The following is an 18,492-nucleotide window of genomic DNA, read 5'->3' on the forward strand; positions in this document are numbered from 1 at the left end:
TGCTATTTAGTTTTCAATCCCCAATGTTTGTCTGTTACTTTGTTACTTGCTCAAACACATAGAGTATAAGAGTTAGAATGGGGAATTGGGAAATGTGCAATGTTAGGCTATGGCATACAGCAGAGAATAGCGTATCCAAGATAACAACAGAACAGAACAGAGCAGAACAGAACAAATACTGGGGACATTAAGATAAATAATAGTTACCGTTGTCTGACACTGAAAAGAATGCCTGACCGCAGAAGGAAGAAATGACCCGTGGTTACTCTCCTTCACACACAGTAGGTGAAGCAGCCTATCACTGAAGTAGTTGACCAGGGTTGTCAGAGTGCTGTGAATGGGGCTGGACATGATCAACATCACGGATGATGATCTAGCCGTCACAGTCACACTCCCCTCTCTCAGCACCTCCACTGGGCTGAAGAGGAGCATCTCAGGACAGAGCTGGCCTTTTTAAGCAGTCTGTTGAGTCTCCTCCTGTCAGCAGTTAGTCACATAAATATCGCACTGCAAGAGTGCTCGAAAGTCTAAAATATGATACACCCTATTTAGTCTTAGCCACAGGCCTGAAAACTGGTTTTCGCTACCACTTGACGGGGCGCCAAGCTGTCATTATATTTTTCTGAAAGCTACAGTAGCCTATACGTCTCTGGAATACATTTTTATACAATAGCAAGTGGGATCTGGTAGCTTTGTAATTGTACAGTGTTTTATTTCCTAGTAGTTCTCTTCTTCAAATGTATTGATTTTTTTTTTTCTAATTACGTAACCATTTTTGTACAATATCTCGAGGGATCTAAGAATTAAGATCAGAGGGTCAAAAATCAAGGTCACATGGAATCATGCATGAAATATTACAAGTGCAGCGCAAACGTTTCGGGTGACCCCATCCTCAGTGCAAAGGAGGTGGGGTCACCCGAAACGTTTGCGCTGCACTTGCACTTTAGATCTCTTTTATAAGCATGGTGGGCCAATAAATCACTTTTTTGAGTGAACTCTCGGTTATTTGGATTATACTTTTTGTGAGCGAGCTCCATTCCTGTTTTTTGATACAGTAGCATTTGCTAGGAGCCTACGCACCTTTAAGGACAACAGCCACTTTTACAGGCGCAGCAGATCCTCTCTTTGAAAATTTAAATATTACTGCAACACACTTTGCACAAAATCTCAACACACTGAAGCAGGGCTGGACTGGGACCAAAAAACGGCCCGGGCATTTTTGGCCATAGTGGCCCACCATGATAATTTACACGATAAAACATATGTGCACACTGTTTTGTTTGTAAAAAAATATTTAAGTAAACCGCAGTAGCCTGCATGGAAGCGAGTAGGCTAACCTACCCTTGCTAAAAAATATCCATTATTATTATACTCTCTCTCTCACACACACACACACACACACACACACACACACACACACACACACACACACACTAGAGTGACCTTTAAACCAGCAAGGATGAGGTTGTGCACAAAACTCATATGCTATTAAATGCTTCACTAAATAAAACCTGCTATAATTTATGTTGAGCATTTGCACAGTTTTAGCCAACAATTCACCTTAATACTATTTAGTGAAGATATATAGGCTACACATCCCAAAACATTTTCATTGTTAATTCCATGGGCTATCACCATTCCTGTTTCATTCCATGCGTCTGACTGCATGTCTGTGTGTATGGGTGTCTGCTTGTCTGCGCAAAGAAATTTGATAGTTTGCTTGTTGTACTGCGTCAAGATTGACAACAATTTCGACCAATCGTGACTGTCTTAAGATTTCAGAAGGTTGATGGCGAGCCGACAACTCGTTAATTTGATGGGTATCGCAATTCAAATGCATGCGAGAGGGGTAGGCCTACACAGAAACCACACAAAAAGACGCGCTCACACTATAAAACTTTGTTTTGCTTAACTGGGTGCTGAATCCTACATAGTAGGCAGGTTAATACATCTAAAAGAAGCAAGGGGAAGCAGCAGTCGCAGATTTCAAACTTTTTGTTCATTGTGCGCCCAAAAAGTTCAGCCAACATTTCGGCTACTTCTTACCTGGCTCACAGTAGCTATTCTGACCTCCTCCACAATCTGTCCCTGCTGGGTCACGTCAAAGATCATTAAGGGGCGGAGCAAGATACTTCATGAGAAGCCACTTCCTGGAACCCGAATCGCAAGAGGGGGGGTCAAAATCCCCCTTTATGCAGAGCAGAGGCAGCAACTGTTCCTTTGAAGTCTATGGACATAGATCAGAATTTCAACTTTATGCTAAAATCTCCATTCTCTAGAGTTAGGAATGTGAATTTTGGGCACGGTTTCATGACCCTCAACCCCTTTTGACCACTTCAGGTACCTTTTTAGCATTTTTGAGCATTCCCGTCTGGAGAAAATCGACTTTATATCAGGTGTGCCCCTCTTGTTTATTCTGCTTCTGTTGGCCGGTTGCTACGTACGCTCTACCTTGACAACACATTAGCCAGCCAGCTGAACCAAATCCTGATTTGTGCTAACGACGATCAGATGGCGCTGGGGTAACTTATGGCCTGTGCAGACTACACGATTTCAGCCCGATTTTGCCACGATTGTGTCGTGGCCGACAAATTTCCATTGTCGGGTCCGAATATTCAAAGTCGGGAACGACGTTCGAAGGAGGAAGCGTCTTGTAATCTGACATGTTCAACGACCCGCGATTTATTGTCTGCGACATTCTAAGACGTTACGACCAAAAGTCTAGCATGTTTGATTTTTTGGGGAATCTCCTACGACTCCCGTGTTGACACTGATACTGTGACGACACACAACGAGAAGGCTACGATAAATTATCTTGTAATGTGGCCACTCTTGCGGCCACGACACTGCATGATTTTGTGGTTCTCTGATCGCCTAGTCTGACATGGTCAATCGTAAAAGATAATCGTGAAAGACAAAAAAGTCGTGTAGTCTGCACAGGCTATTAATGAGAGCAGCGACACATTTCCATTATTCCATTGATGTTTTTATTCAATTCCTTGAAATGTATGCTTTGTGTGTGTTACTTCCATATTAGAACTAATAAATGTAGAGGGCTTGAAAGAGCAGCAAGATTATTTTGGAACATGATCAAGCATTGATAATCGAGTGCTTGATTTTGTACACCTGTGGAAAGGGACCTGATGAAACCCATGAATACGCAATGACGCGCCTCTTTATGCAGAGGAAGTGATCCCCGTTTTGCGCCCATAGACATGAACTACGACGACGTATCTTGCTCCGCCTTAAGGATCTTTGGTCACGTCTCTCACCTCTTCCTCCTCCTCCGAATCAATTTGAATAGCTACTCCTTCCTCTGTGTAACTACTCTGTTGCACACTCGCATGTGCCTCTCTGAAGCATGCACTCGGTGCTGCTTCTGCACTGCTGCTATATGTCGACGGCCCTGTTTGAACTTGTGGTGGCAAACATTTCTGTAATTTTAGCACATTTTTGCTGCATCCACTTGTAGGCTTTTGCCTTTTATCTCGCAACTTCTCTGCGCCCCCCTTGCGCTTTTGTGGTTTGTCTTCGTACATTTTCATATGCAGACGGTCTCAAACTCCGGTCGAACTCCAGTCAAGAGGGAGATGAGGCCGGGAGGGAGATAGGGAGGGCTCTGAGATTTCATTGGACTAGCCCAATGTCCATTAAGGCAGTCAAGCAATGGGCCGCGATTCGCTACCGTTGTGGCCGTACGCTATATAAATGAGCCTAATATTCTTTTTATTATTATTAAATTGACAGCTTCGGCCCAAATAATGCGTCGGCCCACCGGGCATTGCCCGGTATGCCCTATGGCCAGTCCATGCCTGCACTGAAGGACCTTCATCATGACATAATTAGGTAGTCATCATTATTGGGTCAAAGGTCAATATTGCATGGGGTCTCAACACAAAATATTGTTTCTCTCTCCCCCAAGACATATTCACTCCTCATCAACACTTCATGACCTGATTAGGAACCTAGTCATGCATGCCATGCTGTCAAAGGCCAAGGTCAACTTCAAGGTCAACACATTATTACAGCTGGCAGAGGCATTCCAGTGGTATGCTTGATGTAGCTTTCTGAGGAAACTCAAATGATATTTTAACATGTTATCTGATGTTGCTGAAGAAGTGAGCCAGTGGACATGGTTGAGGTATTACATGAAGATGATGATCTGGATAGTAGGCTTGGTCATGCTCTACAAGAACTAATAACCTTCGATAGCTAATGAGCTAATGTAATATGCTGTGGACCAGAAGGGCCTAAAGTAGAGTTTTGATCATGTTTTAATTAATTTCAAATCACATCAAGAGGATATGTGCTCTCAGGAAATATAAAGTTTAGGCTGTTTATTTACATTCTCCTTAACAGTATCAGCTAAAGTGCAAAAAAATGCCCCCCCCAATGGTAGTGGTGTCGCCCTGTATCTCAAAGATTAATTGACAATGTATAATTTGCTCTAATAGAATCAATTATGCAGACAAATTCCAGAAACGTTGTAACTGTCAACACACTGAAATAGCACATATTAGAACATTTCCGTTCAAGGGTCAGTTTCCACATTCATTTAATTAGTATGAAAATTTGCATTAGTTAATGGTCCAGAAATAGCTTGACATTTCCTGGCATTCTGAGAAAAAGTTTCTGGAGTATGTGATCATACCCAGTACTGAGAAATCCAAGATTTTTCAAGGGTGCAGTAAACATCTACGAAGCCTTTGTGAAAAATTAACCACATAAAAAGTTAAATTTTCTGGCTGAGCTGAATAACAAACCAGGAGCCATCTTTGCTGCTTGTCAGAAGTATTCTGATGTCAGCAAAGAAGAAAGAACAGACTATCAGAGATGTCCTTGAACCTCCCTGTTTCAATGCGAACATTCACATTTTGTAACACAAACTGAGTTGATATTTTAGTCACAGCCTTGCCCTAGACTTTAATCATGCCTACTGAATTTTATTGGGTTTTTTACTCTGAATACACTTGATGGAGTAAAGATAACCCTCATTATGAGAAATACCTGAGGAACACCTCAGCTTCTTTGCAGATTTTTTAAAATGGGGTTTGATCCAACAGACCTTTCCAGTCTTTGTTACTGGTAATCTTCAGCATTTCTGTGAGCAAAAAAATGACAAACAGATGTATCCTCTATCTTATCTTAGCTGAGTGTGTGAAGCATCAAATGACGGCTCAAGTGTTTCTAGTTTACATGGTTTTCCCTTGCAGATGTTTTTTGGATAACACAAGAATGTTTTGTCTTCAAATCATTGTTCTGATCATGTTCTGTTATACTCAATAGACAGTGTGTCACTCGCTGTCAGTTTACTGCCTTTCTAGAGAAGATTTATGTGGGTTGAGAGGGAGAAAGACAGACAAAGAGAGAGAGTGAGATAGAGAAAGAGAGAGAGAGAGAGAGAGAGAGAGAGAGAGAGAGAGGAGAGAAGGAGAGAGGTGGGTGGTATGTGCTTTCCACTGGCACCTAAAACTTGCTGGGGAGGCGAATCGAAAGGTGACATGGAGACTTGAGCAAACAGTAGCAGGCTAAAGCACTGTTTACCCACATCCTCACAATCTGCAGCCATTTCTGCCTAACGGCACAATAATATCTAAGCTCTCTCTCTCTCTCTCTCTCTCTTTCTCTCTCTAAGGCCTGGGCAAACAGTGGCATGGTAACACATTACTTTCCACTTTCCCTTTTGCCCACAGACCAGCCTTGCTGTGTCCACCACCTCTTTTGGCTTGTTTTCTCTCCGTCTCCTTCTCTTTTCTCTCAGTGGGCAGGGACATGAGTGCCACAGAGGAGTCATAGTTTACCGATTAAAACCTCCCCGGTCAACTCTTCTCTTTTGAAGCATCTGACATGACTCTCTGTTAACGTCTGACCACAGGGACTTTTACTTCACAAAACTACTGTGGCAAGCATTTCAATTTTGCCTGTTTTTTTCCTCTCAAATTGAAGGGATGTTGCCTCTGGTACTTCTTTTACTTTGTCTGCCACCTGTCTTGGCCTTAGAATGCAGTAAGGGTAAGTTCTTAGAAATATACCTGTATTCTCTAACATATTTTAAGTGAGCATAGTATTTTGGTAGTCTGGTTCTTCATCACTTCAAGCCTACATGGGCGACGCGGTTTGACACTTGTATTGTTTTGACAACTAAGTGTAATATATATCCTTTAATATTCTCAGAGAACTGAAATTGTGTTAGTCAGGAATGGTCGTAAAAAATATGTGGAACATAAAAGCCCTGTTTGTGACATGGATCAAGACAGTATACTATAAATTATATTATATTATGCACATCTATCCACGTCTTACTTTTGTGTTTGCATTTCTAGATCATCAAGATGGTTATCAAGTTAGACTCAGCATCAAAACTGCCCTTGGAGATCAAGCTGTAAGTAAACTGTTTGTTCAGTGCCAAATGGACCTGTTGATTATTTTAGTGAAATCTGTGCACGCTTTCTACAGAGACAGCAGATGCGAACATGGGATTTAGCACTCTGCAATATTCAACAGCTAATGGATGAACATAAATTGGCAGGTTAATGGCTAACGTATAATGGTTAATGGATGGTGCTTTTAACAGAAAGCATGTGATTCGGGCATTTTGAGTTTGCTGTCTGGAAAGTGCTGTACAAACCAAATAGATGGTGATTCAGTCATTGTATGTTTGAAATTCTTATTCTTAGAGTGACAATAGTAGTCAACTGTTAATTTATAATTATTCAGAAATTCATATAGATAGTGTAGCATATTTAGAGTCATGTTCATAACATGTTTGATTCTGGATTTCGCACATTCTGTTGTTACATTATTACGTGTTTTATGCCTTTTATGGTAGCTCCATTTTTATGGTAATACATTTTAACATAAATAACAAGTCTACAGATTCTAATTCATTTTAATTGTGAAGCCAATTTGCCTGCAATATTTTGTATACTTGGCACTCGCATAGTTATGGGTAATTCAGTCAATGTCAAGTCAAAAGAGCAAGAAGTTGGTGTTTGATTTGATCTCGAGTCACGACTGAGTGATCTCTCAGCTTAGATTTCCAATGTGCTCTGTTGAGAGGATGACATCTGATCTCATGATCTGGAGGGCTGTCTGTGTGTTCTGTGGTGTTTCCTTAGTATGACTGGAACGAGAGTGAACTGTTCCTCTTCAAGGCCACCATTGCCTTTGCCATGAGAAGATACACCAACACTGAAGAATATAAGTGAGTGAGCTACTACGGCCCTACAGCCTACTGTACATGCATTTCAATTTCATTACATTTCAATGCATGTAGTGTGTATACAATATACAAGTTATATATTTAAATATATACACTGTTTATATCTATATATATATAGGCCTATTATATATGCATATGTATATACAGTATACACTCACTACTCACTCCCACACTGTCAATGTTAATATTTAAATTAATAGTGACCTTTCTGTGAGGTATTGACTGGGCTGTGCAGGTGGGTAACATTTATACCACTATTTTTTTGAGTTAACATAATATAATGATAAACAGCTATTAAATATTATTAATAGCATCATTATAATCCACTGTTAAATGGAACAATGACAGCTGCTATATATTCAGATTCTTTATCAATTAAATTGTAATAATATATGACAACTTCGGACCAGAGTGCTAGCGTGCCTTAGCCATTTTAAATCAAATTAATCTATCACAGGGCGTGCTAATTACAATTCTGTGCTGATGGTATGACACCAATGTAATCAATGGCGCTGTTCCCTAATAGACATTTGCCCTGTGCACATCTAGCATGGAAGTACATCAATCAAGCCCTCCACTTGTAGTTACCATATAATTAAAGGCATTGATCAGTATGCAAGGCACACTGCTCGCTCATTTTGGTGCTCAAGGCTGCTTGTTGCTTTCCATAAAGCCCCATAGCCTTTGAGAAAAGTATCAGTGATGGATTAAGTCTCTTTCTGTGTGAGTGTGTGTGTGTGTGTGTGTGTGTGTGTGTGTGTGTGTGTGTGTGTGTGTGTGTGTGTGTGTGTGTTTGAGTGAGTGTGTGTGCGTGTCTGTGCATTTGCTGTATTCTGTTCATTTCTTGGGAACAGGTCGGATATAAAAACAGCCGTTGCTTAGTTACTGTTTATTGTTATGGGAAAAACACAATCTATACGAGCTATTTCTGAGCAACAATAAATGTGTGTATCTACAAACCCACTGGCTGGCTGTTTGATACTTATACAGCCAGAGAGAGAGAGAGAGAGAGAGAGAGAGAGAGAGAGAGAGAGAGTGAGTGTGTGAGAGAGAGAGAATAAATGTTCTAAAAGCCTTGATTAGTACCTATAAAACTCAAGCTCACTCCCTGTTGCAATATTGTTACCACGTATGTTTCATGCTCGTTGTGGTTTTGTATTCCAGAGTTTCGAACATTGTTGTGTGCAACCAGACACCAAGGGTTTCCTTTTGGTTCATTGTGGTAGACCCTGTTAACCCCACACTTGCAATCTCACGGGAAAAAGTGGAGGAAGCAGTAAGGTAAATCAGAAACCAGCATAACCCATCATAACCTTGATACAGTCATTACTGACCAGTCACAACATTGAATAAGTCAGTTTCACAACAGTTTGGCGTGGTGGTCTTTTATAAGTACATGCAATCTAACTGGTCTCTGTAGGGTCTCTCGGAACCGCATAAACAATGCCTTCCTGCTAACGGACAAGACACTGGAGTTCTTGGGCATCCCACCAACACTGGCAGCCCCCGTCATACCTACCACTGCCCCCTGGCTTATTGTCTTCGGGGTGGTAATTGGTACGGTCTGTGCCGGCATTGTTGCTTTACTCGTATCGTCTTTTGTCAAGAGGAGACGGTAAGTGGTTGTGCTCCCCCCCCCCCCCCCCCATGTTTTAGGTCAATGTTGATATTGTCAGCTGAGAATTAGCAACACTCAAGTGCACTTTTGAGGAAAAACACAAGAAATAATCCAGAATCAAATAATCAACATTTTAGCCTGTATCTATTATTTTTATGTTATTTTTTATATAAATAATATTTTTGTATAACTATTTTGCACCAAATCATATTATGTGTTGCAAAATGCTGATATTTGCGAACATGTCAAATGTAAAATTCACAGTTGATAACATAGTGTCAACCAATGTCCACCAATATGATAGATACTTTGATAATAGCTAGATAGATAGTTACTTTTGCTTTCCACAACGTTTACTGACTGCTATCAAAGAGAATGTATTACGTGCGTCATGTCATGTGTTATCAAGTCAGAATCGTATGTATTTACATTTCATCCAATATAGTGCAAACAAGGCTAAGGAGTTCCCTGAGGAGGAGGATCCAGCCAAAGGAGCTGATAAGGGGATCAGCAGCGAGACATTTGAGGACAGAAATGGTGTTTATAACCAGGCCTTCTCGGACGATGACCGCTTCACCCAGCTGTAAAAGCCTCTGGGATCCATAAGCACATACTGGCTATACACACACACACACACACACACACACACACACACACACACACACACACACACACACACACACAGAGAGAGAGAGAGAGAGAGAGCAAGAGAAGCAAGGCGGGATTCACAAATGCGGTGGACCTCGATACCACTCCCACTTCTTATCTGTGACGTTACACGTAAACCTTGACAACGAGTTGTGCTGAGGTCATGAGACAAGATCACGTGGCCCATACCACAATCAACTGCCAATTATTTTTTTATTTATTTAAATTAGCCTACGCAGAACAGCAACAGCAAAACACAATTATCCATAATCTATTTACTAATATACTACAATGTAATACAATGTCATGTCATTTTGAAAGATTTTTGCTACATTTATGCTATGCTTTAAAAGGGTAGAAACATGAGTTGCACATATAAGGCATGCTAAAGGCCAGTGATGAATAACATTTAAGTCTTATACATTCACTGATTTAAAGGCTGAAGTTCTATTTTCAGAAATGAGTATTTTGTTTCTGAGTTGTACATACAAGTGTGTTTCTCAAGGCCTATCTGATCACATGTTTTCCTGATGCTTGTTAGCTTTTATGGCTGGCCAGATAAGAATGTTTAAGAGTGTCAATGCTAAAGCTCAGTCACCTGAAGACATTATGTAACCTTCAAACAACTAATGTTTTATAACATCTGGGAAAAGTGCCTCTGGGCCACTTCCATGCTTTCCTATGTATAGACCATGGCTGTATATATAAAAAAATAAAATAAAAATAAAATGAAATAAAAATAATAAAACACTAAGCTAAAACCGACATCAAAGATTATGTCAAGAGGAATTAATGGAATTGTTTCGTGCTAATCCCTTTTAGTGGAGCTGTGAATAATCCAGCCTTGCTTCCTACTTGTGTCCCACCATGGCTTTTGAAAGGATTCATTATTAACTTTATCTGGCTGGTGTCAGAATCACATTCCTTGTTATTGTACCCTTAACTAATTTAATGACTTCTTCCTTCAATTGATGCTTATCAGCTTTTAGCCTGCCCACAGGTTCTTGACTGCCATCTTGTACTCAAATTATCTCTTAGTCATTGTTGTAAATCTCAGATAAGGTATTTGAAATGCTTTATAGGCAGTATGGCAAGGCAAAAGATTAACTACTCCTGTTAGATATGTACTCTTGGCTTTTCATCTATTAGTTTATATTAAAAGAGATATTTACTTTCCCATGCTTGAATGAACATTTAGTCACAACTTTACCACATTACTTTCAAGTCGCCACTCATAAACTCAAAGCATGCCATCCATCATCTCACAGGGTACACGACATCTTTCACCATGTGAGAAAAAATACGTCTGAAATATAGTCAGAGACAAGTTTGAGAGGGGAAACTATAGTAGAAGGCTTAAGTATGAGAGACAGGCAATCCAGTTAAAAGCTCTGTCAGCATTAAGTTCATCTTCAAATATCTGCTGCTCTTTTCAACTATTTTAAGGAGAGAGCCCTCAACCCCAGCGCCACCCCCCCAAAAGTTAATGGATTCAAATATTTTATGCAGCTCTGAAAAACATTTAAAATGTGGCATATTAAAAAGGTGATTTATGTCATCTAGCTTTATTTTTGAAGCAGTTTGGCTGTTGCACTGATGCATGAGTACAAAAACACAGAGCCACACACACAAACACACATGCGCACGTGCATTCTCTCTCTCTCTCTCTCTCTCTCTCTCTCTCTCTCTCACACACACACACACACACACACACACTCACACACACACACACACACACACACACACACACACACACACACACACACACGGAAACGCATAATGCTTCACAACAAGCAGGGCGAAGTTCTGCATTGTTTTTTTGAGATGAAAAGGCCAATGAGAGCAAAGACTTTGGTGTGGGACACGAACATCCATCATGGTCTCGTTTTAATCACTAAAATGGTAAAGAGAAAAAAAAATGAAGAATACATTCACATATAAAACAATATGGGAGGAAAACCTCTTTATCCTTACTAACAGCTTTCTCTTTCTTTCTCTCGTTCTTTTGGCTCCAAATTCAGTTGAATTGCCAGTGAATATACGAATGGACATAAACAGCTTAATGATGCTGTTAATAATACTGTGTGCTGCAGCAGGGTAGTCAAAATGGCAAACCACCTTAAATGCAAAGAGGTCAGTCCCTGCAGCAGACTTAGCTAGATTAGGGATGGCACATAATTAACAAGACCCCATTTCTCAAAGGAGCAAAGGGACTAAGAAGAGGAGCTGAAAACCTACAGTGTGTCTGTCTGACTGGCATAAAGCACTGTACATCCGTGGCTAACGGTAATTACAAAACACCCCTAAAGACGTGCTGAGCACATCACTAGAAAAAAAAGAATAACACCTTTAAACAAAGCAAAAAATAATAAAAAAAAAATAGCATTTTTTTATTGCACATTTTATTTCATGGCAGTTGCAAAGTTTCAGCTCCCATATTCTACAGCACATGGTGTGTGTGAGTGATTGGGGTAGAGTGTTAGCACATGATGCTTGCACTTGACACATGAGGGATTTACCATGAGGGGTTAAATATTACAACCAGATATTGAACAATGGGAAACATATCTGATTTTCAGATAAGAGCCCTGTGACAAGCCCCTACCTGTGGGTTCTGTGAGCGGTCAAAGGGTAAGACAATGCCGAGCGAGATAAAGCTCAAGACAAAGAGTCTCGTATCAGTCGTTTGTGTTTGGATGTGACAGAAGGATGTGGATGAAGCTGCTGCTGATTGTGGGGCTGGCTGGAATATGCACCCAGGCCATCGAGGAAGGGAGATGGCGGATTTCTGGTGAGAATAACATGCCTACAGTAATTTTTTTCTGGTCTTGCAGGACAGTATTTCATAAAAGTTAAAAGCAGCAAAACCATATTAATGGCATAACACAGTTACTGCCTCTGTGTATCAACCTCATAGCTGAAGAAATTTGGCAAAATCAATGCATAAGCTGGCGCTAATAGTTGGGAAATTACTGTACAGTACTATTTTCAGCTGAATGATTCTATTTGTATGTGTCTCAATAAGAATACTGACATATCAATCATATCATGAATGATGTTATCTTATTTAAGATGAAATATAGCTAGAGAGGTATAATATAACTCCACCCAACATTGTTCATGACATGCTGCATTAATCACAGAGAGAGAAAAAACTGAGTTTGTATAAGGTGATGAGGCCCACGGCGTCGGTTTATTATAGTTATCACCATCTTTTGGGGACAAGAAGAGACAATCTCCCATCCTAATTGCCTGGTTAAATCTGCTGTGGCTTCCAATCAGCTCATCAAAGCTTTATTTTAGACTCCCTAATTAGTTGCCCGCTGCCTTTGTCTAGCTCATCAGCAGCTCGCAGTCCCGCTTTATGTGTCTCTCTTTGTGTGTGGCCTGATCTGTGTGTCTCTGCCAGAAGTGCCATCCTGCCAGGATGACCAGTTCTGGCTCCAGGCAAGGTCAAATCCAGAATTTAGCATTTCATACTTGAGCCAGGAGTGACTATGTGACTCATAATTGATAATACCGTCTGCCCCACTTTGGGAACAGGCTGGGGTCCGTTCGGTGATCCGGCGAATAGGCATCGGATCAGTGCCTCATCCCTTCCCCACAGTCCTAGCTGTAGCGCGGGTCATTAAATGCTGATCAGGATGCCATAACGAGGGAAGATGCACACGTGAAATCCAGCGCTAATGCGGAGTGAAAAGCGGATGCACTTTTGAGGGAGAAGAAAAATGTTGTCAAGTGCCTTGTATTTGAATAAGGCAATTCTCCTTGTCGGGCTCCTGGAGTCTCGTGGGAATCTCTAGTCCATCAGCCTTGCCTGAGCTCAATATCCTCTCCTCTCTCTCTCTGTGTGTGTGTCTGTGTGTCTGTGTGTGTGTGTGTGTGTGTGTGTGTGTGTGTGTGTGTGTGTGTGTGTGTTTCCCCATCCACAGAATCACATCCACAGGCGTTTAAAGTGCGACTCAGTCTGAAAGCTGCACTGGGAGACGAGGCTGTGAGTCAAACCCCATATCTCACCACCTGACAGAGTAACTGACAGGGACAAAGATGCTCAGCCTTGGCAAAAAGCCTTGCTGTGTTCCAGTGCTAGTTTACAGTAATAGCTTCTATTTCCATCTGTTACAGTCGGGCCCGGATTAGCTCGCACTGGATTTATATTTATGTCTTTTGCACAAATCCAACTTGGCACTCCCTTTTGCTTTCAGTATGCCTGGAACGAGAATGAATTGTACCTGTTTAAGGCTGCCATGGCTTACACCATGCGCCAGTACTACTGGGCAGACAAAGGACAACAGGTCAACTTCACGTAAGTCATTAGGGATGTCAAAGCTAAATCATAAGTTACTCTCCGGTGTTGTTCAGAAAATGGCGGTTTGGGAAGCTCAAATGGGTTCTATTTTGTCTTCCCAAAATCTGTGTTCCTCAAGGTGGGAACACATACAGACAGACAATGTGACTCAGAGGATCTCGTTCCATTTCCTTGTCACTTTGCCGGATGCCGTGCCGACCACTATCATCTCCAAAGCAGAGGTGGAGGCGGCCATTCGGTGAGTCTATGCCTCCCCCCCCACTCCTCAACCATCCCCATCTCCCCCAGCTGTTCCATTCCCTTAAGTGTGAGGGACCCACACGCATAGTCCGTGTGAATAAATCATCGGCCCACGCTCATCTAAAATGGACATCTGGGTTCGTGGCACTTGGCTAATGCCTTGCAGTGCTTCTTCTCACTCATGTGTGTGTGTGTGTGTGTGCGTCTGTGTGTGTGTGTGTGTGTGTGTGTGTGTGTGTGTGTGTGTGTGTGTGTGTGTGTGTGTCTGTGTCTGTGTCTGTGTCTGTGTGTGTGTGTGTGTGTGTGTGTGTGTGTGTGTGTCTATGTGTGTGTGTGTGTGTGTGTGTGTGTTCATGGCCCCTGGAGGCAGGCTGTCAAGGGGCCGTATCAATAGTGTCATGATGCTCAGCGATGACACGCTGGAGTTCGTAGGCCTCCTGGCCACGCTGGCACCTCCGGTGGAGCCTGCTGTGGAGGTGTGGCTGATCGTCTTCGGAGTGGTCATCGGCTTCGTGGTGTTGGTGGGAGTCTTCCTCATCGTCAGTGGGTTCCGGAACAGGAGGAAGAATAGGTGAGAGGATATCATAGTAGACTTTGAATGAGAACGGGAGATAACCTTCATGTCTAATCGGAAGACAATCTCAGTCGTTCAGGAACTTTGTGAATGTGCAGTGTTTTTGAAATGATGCAGTGCTATTTTGTAAGCCTCTGATTGATTTATGGACATACACTCAGCAAGCAATTATATCATAGGGCCATATCCAGTGTTAGATTAGATTCGATTACGGGATTGATTCATTGAAATAACATGAAACAATGTTCAGTTTCAGTCATTTGGGAATAGTAATATCTATGTGGTTTTGTCTTGACAGTAAATCAAAAATGGACGATGATGAAAGGAAACCTAGTGAAGAAAGTGAACTTGAGGGAGTGACAAATTCAGGGTTTTTGGAAGATGAAGACCGAAGGACACAACTCTGAAAGGTTTTGAGAAAAACCTCATTATAATGAGTTATAAAACACAGATGAACCAAAGTATTCCAAAACTGTGAAAGAAATGTGTTATTTTGTGAATAGTGAAATACAGTAGAATAGCAAAATACCAGGACAAGTATTTTAATAAGCTTTTTGGAAGTTTTCTATGTTTTCAACCCCAGTAGGTTGAATTTATAATTCAGCGTGTTCACATTATTTAGTTTTGTGCATTATAATTTCATAAAATGTCAGCATAGCTGTTTTCAAATATTTGTCAAATGGAGTGATAATTCTTTTGTAGCCACCATGTATTTACTTACATTAATTTAAGATTCACATTAAAGTGAAAATATCCCATGTCCTTACAATTGCTTCAGTGCTGCTTATTTCCTGATGGTTTTGTGTACATGGTGCACCCATATCATGAGACCGTAAGATAGAACTGTAGCCTGTTATATTTGTCAGTGATATAGTTGTTTTGGCAGCTCTACTGGTAGGGTGAGTCACAGGCAAATTGGACAAAGGTGTCTGATAAATTATAAATACTGGCAGTTTGCCAAATGGTCCAAATACAGCTTGTCCTGTACGCCATGGTCCATCCATACCCCTGTGTTGGTGCGCCATAGCGCGTTGTTACCCAGGTATATATACTTGCATGTGACACTGAGACATCTGTACATCATGATACACTCTTAAAAAAGGGTTCTTGTGGTGGTATATAGAACTATACAGGCTTTAAAGAACCCTTAGGGGTTCCTTTGATGGACCCTTCAAAATGGTTTAAAGAACCATTTAGGGGTGCCATAGATGAGACATGAAATAGAACCATTTTTGGTTCTATAGAGCACTCTTTTTCCTAAGAGTGTAGACCACTAACCACTAGCACAAGGAAGAACGGAACATCCTGCCCTGAGTGTAACCCAAACCTTGACCTTCCTGGCCATCTAATGTGGCAGCAGTTAAGTTTTAATAGGCCCATGTGAGTGTTCAACCTCTTGTGGATTAGAGCCTGACCCGATCTGTCAAAGTCCCCTAATTAAAAGAGATGGCAAGATAAAGTGAGGCAGAGCAAGCTACTACCTGCCATCGGCAGTTCTGGTCAATACCATGCAGGTCTACGACTAAACATATGTCTTTACAGTGATGTTTATGTTCTGGTCATTTCACAGGTCTGTAAATGTCACAGTGAAGTGGGCAAATCTCCAATGCCATCTACTGGTCATGGCGATTCACCATTCCCTCTGAACCACGATACAATCTTTTTTAACGAGACTCTGTCCTCACAACATTAAAGTGACAGTTTAGTCTTTTTCAAAGTCATTGCGCCGTAAGAAAAAAAAAAAAAAGAAAAACCTTTGTGACCTTTACGACTCAGATTAGCGACAAGATACTTCTGGATATTTGTCACATATCATAACGTATAAGCATCATCCTCCTATTCGCTATTTAAAGGGGGGGGGGGCATAAGGGGAGGTGGGTTGGGTTGGGTGAGGGGGCAGAGTGAGGCCTGAGCCTCCAGCGGAGTTATAAATACACCTCCCCGACTCGCACACACCTTTTCTCTCCCTCAGGACAGGGCAAAGTGCTGCAGTACTCTTATCAGATGCGAGATGAAAGGCAGAGATTGAGCCGCTCCCCGCCGCAGGAGCTCATGGCTGTCCTGGGCGTTCTCATATCTGTTATCTAACCTTCCTATGGATAAACAAACGCAGCGTGAAGGAGTTCACATCCAAACCACCAAGTCAGTCGATTCAGTAGTCAAACATTAGTTATTACACGTTTTTTTTTCCTGTGGCCCCCATACGTGCTGTTAGTTTGAGCATTGTTTGTTTGTGGCCAGAGGGATGTTTCTTCAGACTGAAATAGTCATTTCAGTACACCGGTAGTATAGCTCTTAATGAAAAGAAAAAAAAAAAAAAAAAAAAAAACAAATCCCACTTCTTTTTTTTCTCTCTCTCAAGCTCCTTACGATGCAAAGCGCAATTAAATGCCAGCTGCAGCCTTGGGCCAGTCACGATTTGTGTTCAGGACAGTGAGAGAACACCTCCTGTCTCTTAATGATTTCCAGAGAGATCTTTTTTTTTTTTTTTTTTTTTTTAAAAAGAAACATACCAGTCGTCTGTGGAGCAGCCTAACCACAGACACTGGCATTTTCAATTTTCTCTGCAGCCGAATGACATATGCCTGCTGCCAAGTTTAAAATAGTAATTACAGTATATGGAAATTGCATAATGCATACCGTACGGGAACATATAATGGTGCTCATCATCAAAGGCAACAGATGAATAGTGAATGCGACACTCCAGTGCGAGAGTGGCAAAAGCCTTCCCATTACGATGTGACACTTCACTTGCCAGCTAAAACTCAGTAGAAAATATGTGAAAGGCCCTTCCGTGGCATACTGTCCTTGATTGTGTTATTAGAATAGACCGCTGAGAGTGGAACCTGAAGGTGAGGCCGAGCCAAATGGAGTCTGCTGCTGGCTCCGTTTCTCTGGCTGATCTCTCTTACTCAGCATTCACTCGGCATTCTTGTCCAAGGTCTGGTCTCACCCCATCTGAAATTTCAGAAGTCATTTTTCTGTTAATGAATTAAAATATTAAATAATGTGATTCTGGTCACCCTAGGTGAAGGACCCATTTCAATATCACCCTTTTACCCTTCTGTCTCTGGCCCTAATGCAGAAACATGGCTTTAAAATGACACTAAATTTCTCTGCGGTTTTCAGGCAGTCTCCGTAAGATTTGGATGGTCTTTGAATGACATTTCTATCAGACACAGTGAAAAAGCAATTCAAGCCCGAGTTGGGATTGCAAAGATTCTAGAAAAATAGCCAAACCACACAATACTCATCCATCCAGCATGTGATCAGCCATCTGGGCTTGCAGAGGACCGAGTCATCTTCTTTAAGAGACACAGACACATCTGAGTCAGTCTGTCACGAATATGAGAGACATCTCTTTAGGGAGGGCAAACCAGTACACAACCATAAGCAAAATGAGTTTGCAGAGGCAATACGTTGCAGCCATATTGGCATTCATCAGGGCATGATGAAAGCCAATATGGCTGTAACACGTAGCCTATATGCCCATGCATGTGCTTTTTAAAAACCCAGTGTTTGCCATGTACTATTAAAGGCTTTTTATATTTTCTAAAATCTCGGAGTGCCTCTGCAAACTCCTTTTGCTTTTGGATTCTCACCTCACCCGTAGCAGAAGAGCACCTGAGTACAAATCTATAGACTCCTGAGCGCCCTAAGCCCTTCTGTGTCTTCTCAACAACCCTACCAGTCTGGGCACTACATGTCAAGGGTTTTCGAAGTGTTTCACAAACACATTTGCCAACGCAAGGCTGTAGTAATGAAAGGAAAATACATTCAATACTTGATGTAAATAGTACAACTAATTGGACGCAGAAATTAAAAGTCTAAAGCCTAAATTACAAACGCAATAAAGGAGCAGCCAACTGTCATCATCAAAT

At 41.5% G+C, this 18,492-nt stretch overlaps 2 protein-coding genes across 2 annotated transcripts; both read left to right on the forward strand.

Annotated features, from left to right (window-relative positions):
• Positions 1 to 5,694: 5,694 nt before the first annotated feature.
• Positions 5,695 to 10,617, forward strand: cltrn (collectrin, amino acid transport regulator). The gene is made up of 6 exons (XM_062556152.1): positions 5,695 to 6,012; positions 6,324 to 6,382; positions 7,119 to 7,204; positions 8,387 to 8,503; positions 8,643 to 8,837; positions 9,286 to 10,617. Exons 1-6 carry the CDS (start codon positions 5,949 to 5,951, stop codon positions 9,425 to 9,427), a joined length of 663 nt encoding a protein of 220 aa, XP_062412136.1. The 5' UTR covers positions 5,695 to 5,948; the 3' UTR covers positions 9,428 to 10,617.
• A 1,580-nt stretch (positions 10,618 to 12,197) lies between these two features.
• Positions 12,198 to 16,699, forward strand: LOC134102464 (angiotensin-converting enzyme 2-like). The gene is made up of 7 exons (XM_062556563.1): positions 12,198 to 12,279; positions 13,421 to 13,482; positions 13,694 to 13,794; positions 13,916 to 14,035; positions 14,408 to 14,608; positions 14,910 to 14,953; positions 16,584 to 16,699. Exons 1-7 carry the CDS (start codon positions 12,198 to 12,200, stop codon positions 16,697 to 16,699), a joined length of 726 nt encoding a protein of 241 aa, XP_062412547.1.
• Positions 16,700 to 18,492: the final 1,793 nt, after the last annotated feature.

This window comes from Sardina pilchardus, chromosome 15 (assembly GCF_963854185.1).
Source record: "Sardina pilchardus chromosome 15, fSarPil1.1, whole genome shotgun sequence".
Taxonomy (NCBI): domain Eukaryota; kingdom Metazoa; phylum Chordata; class Actinopteri; order Clupeiformes; family Clupeidae; genus Sardina; species Sardina pilchardus.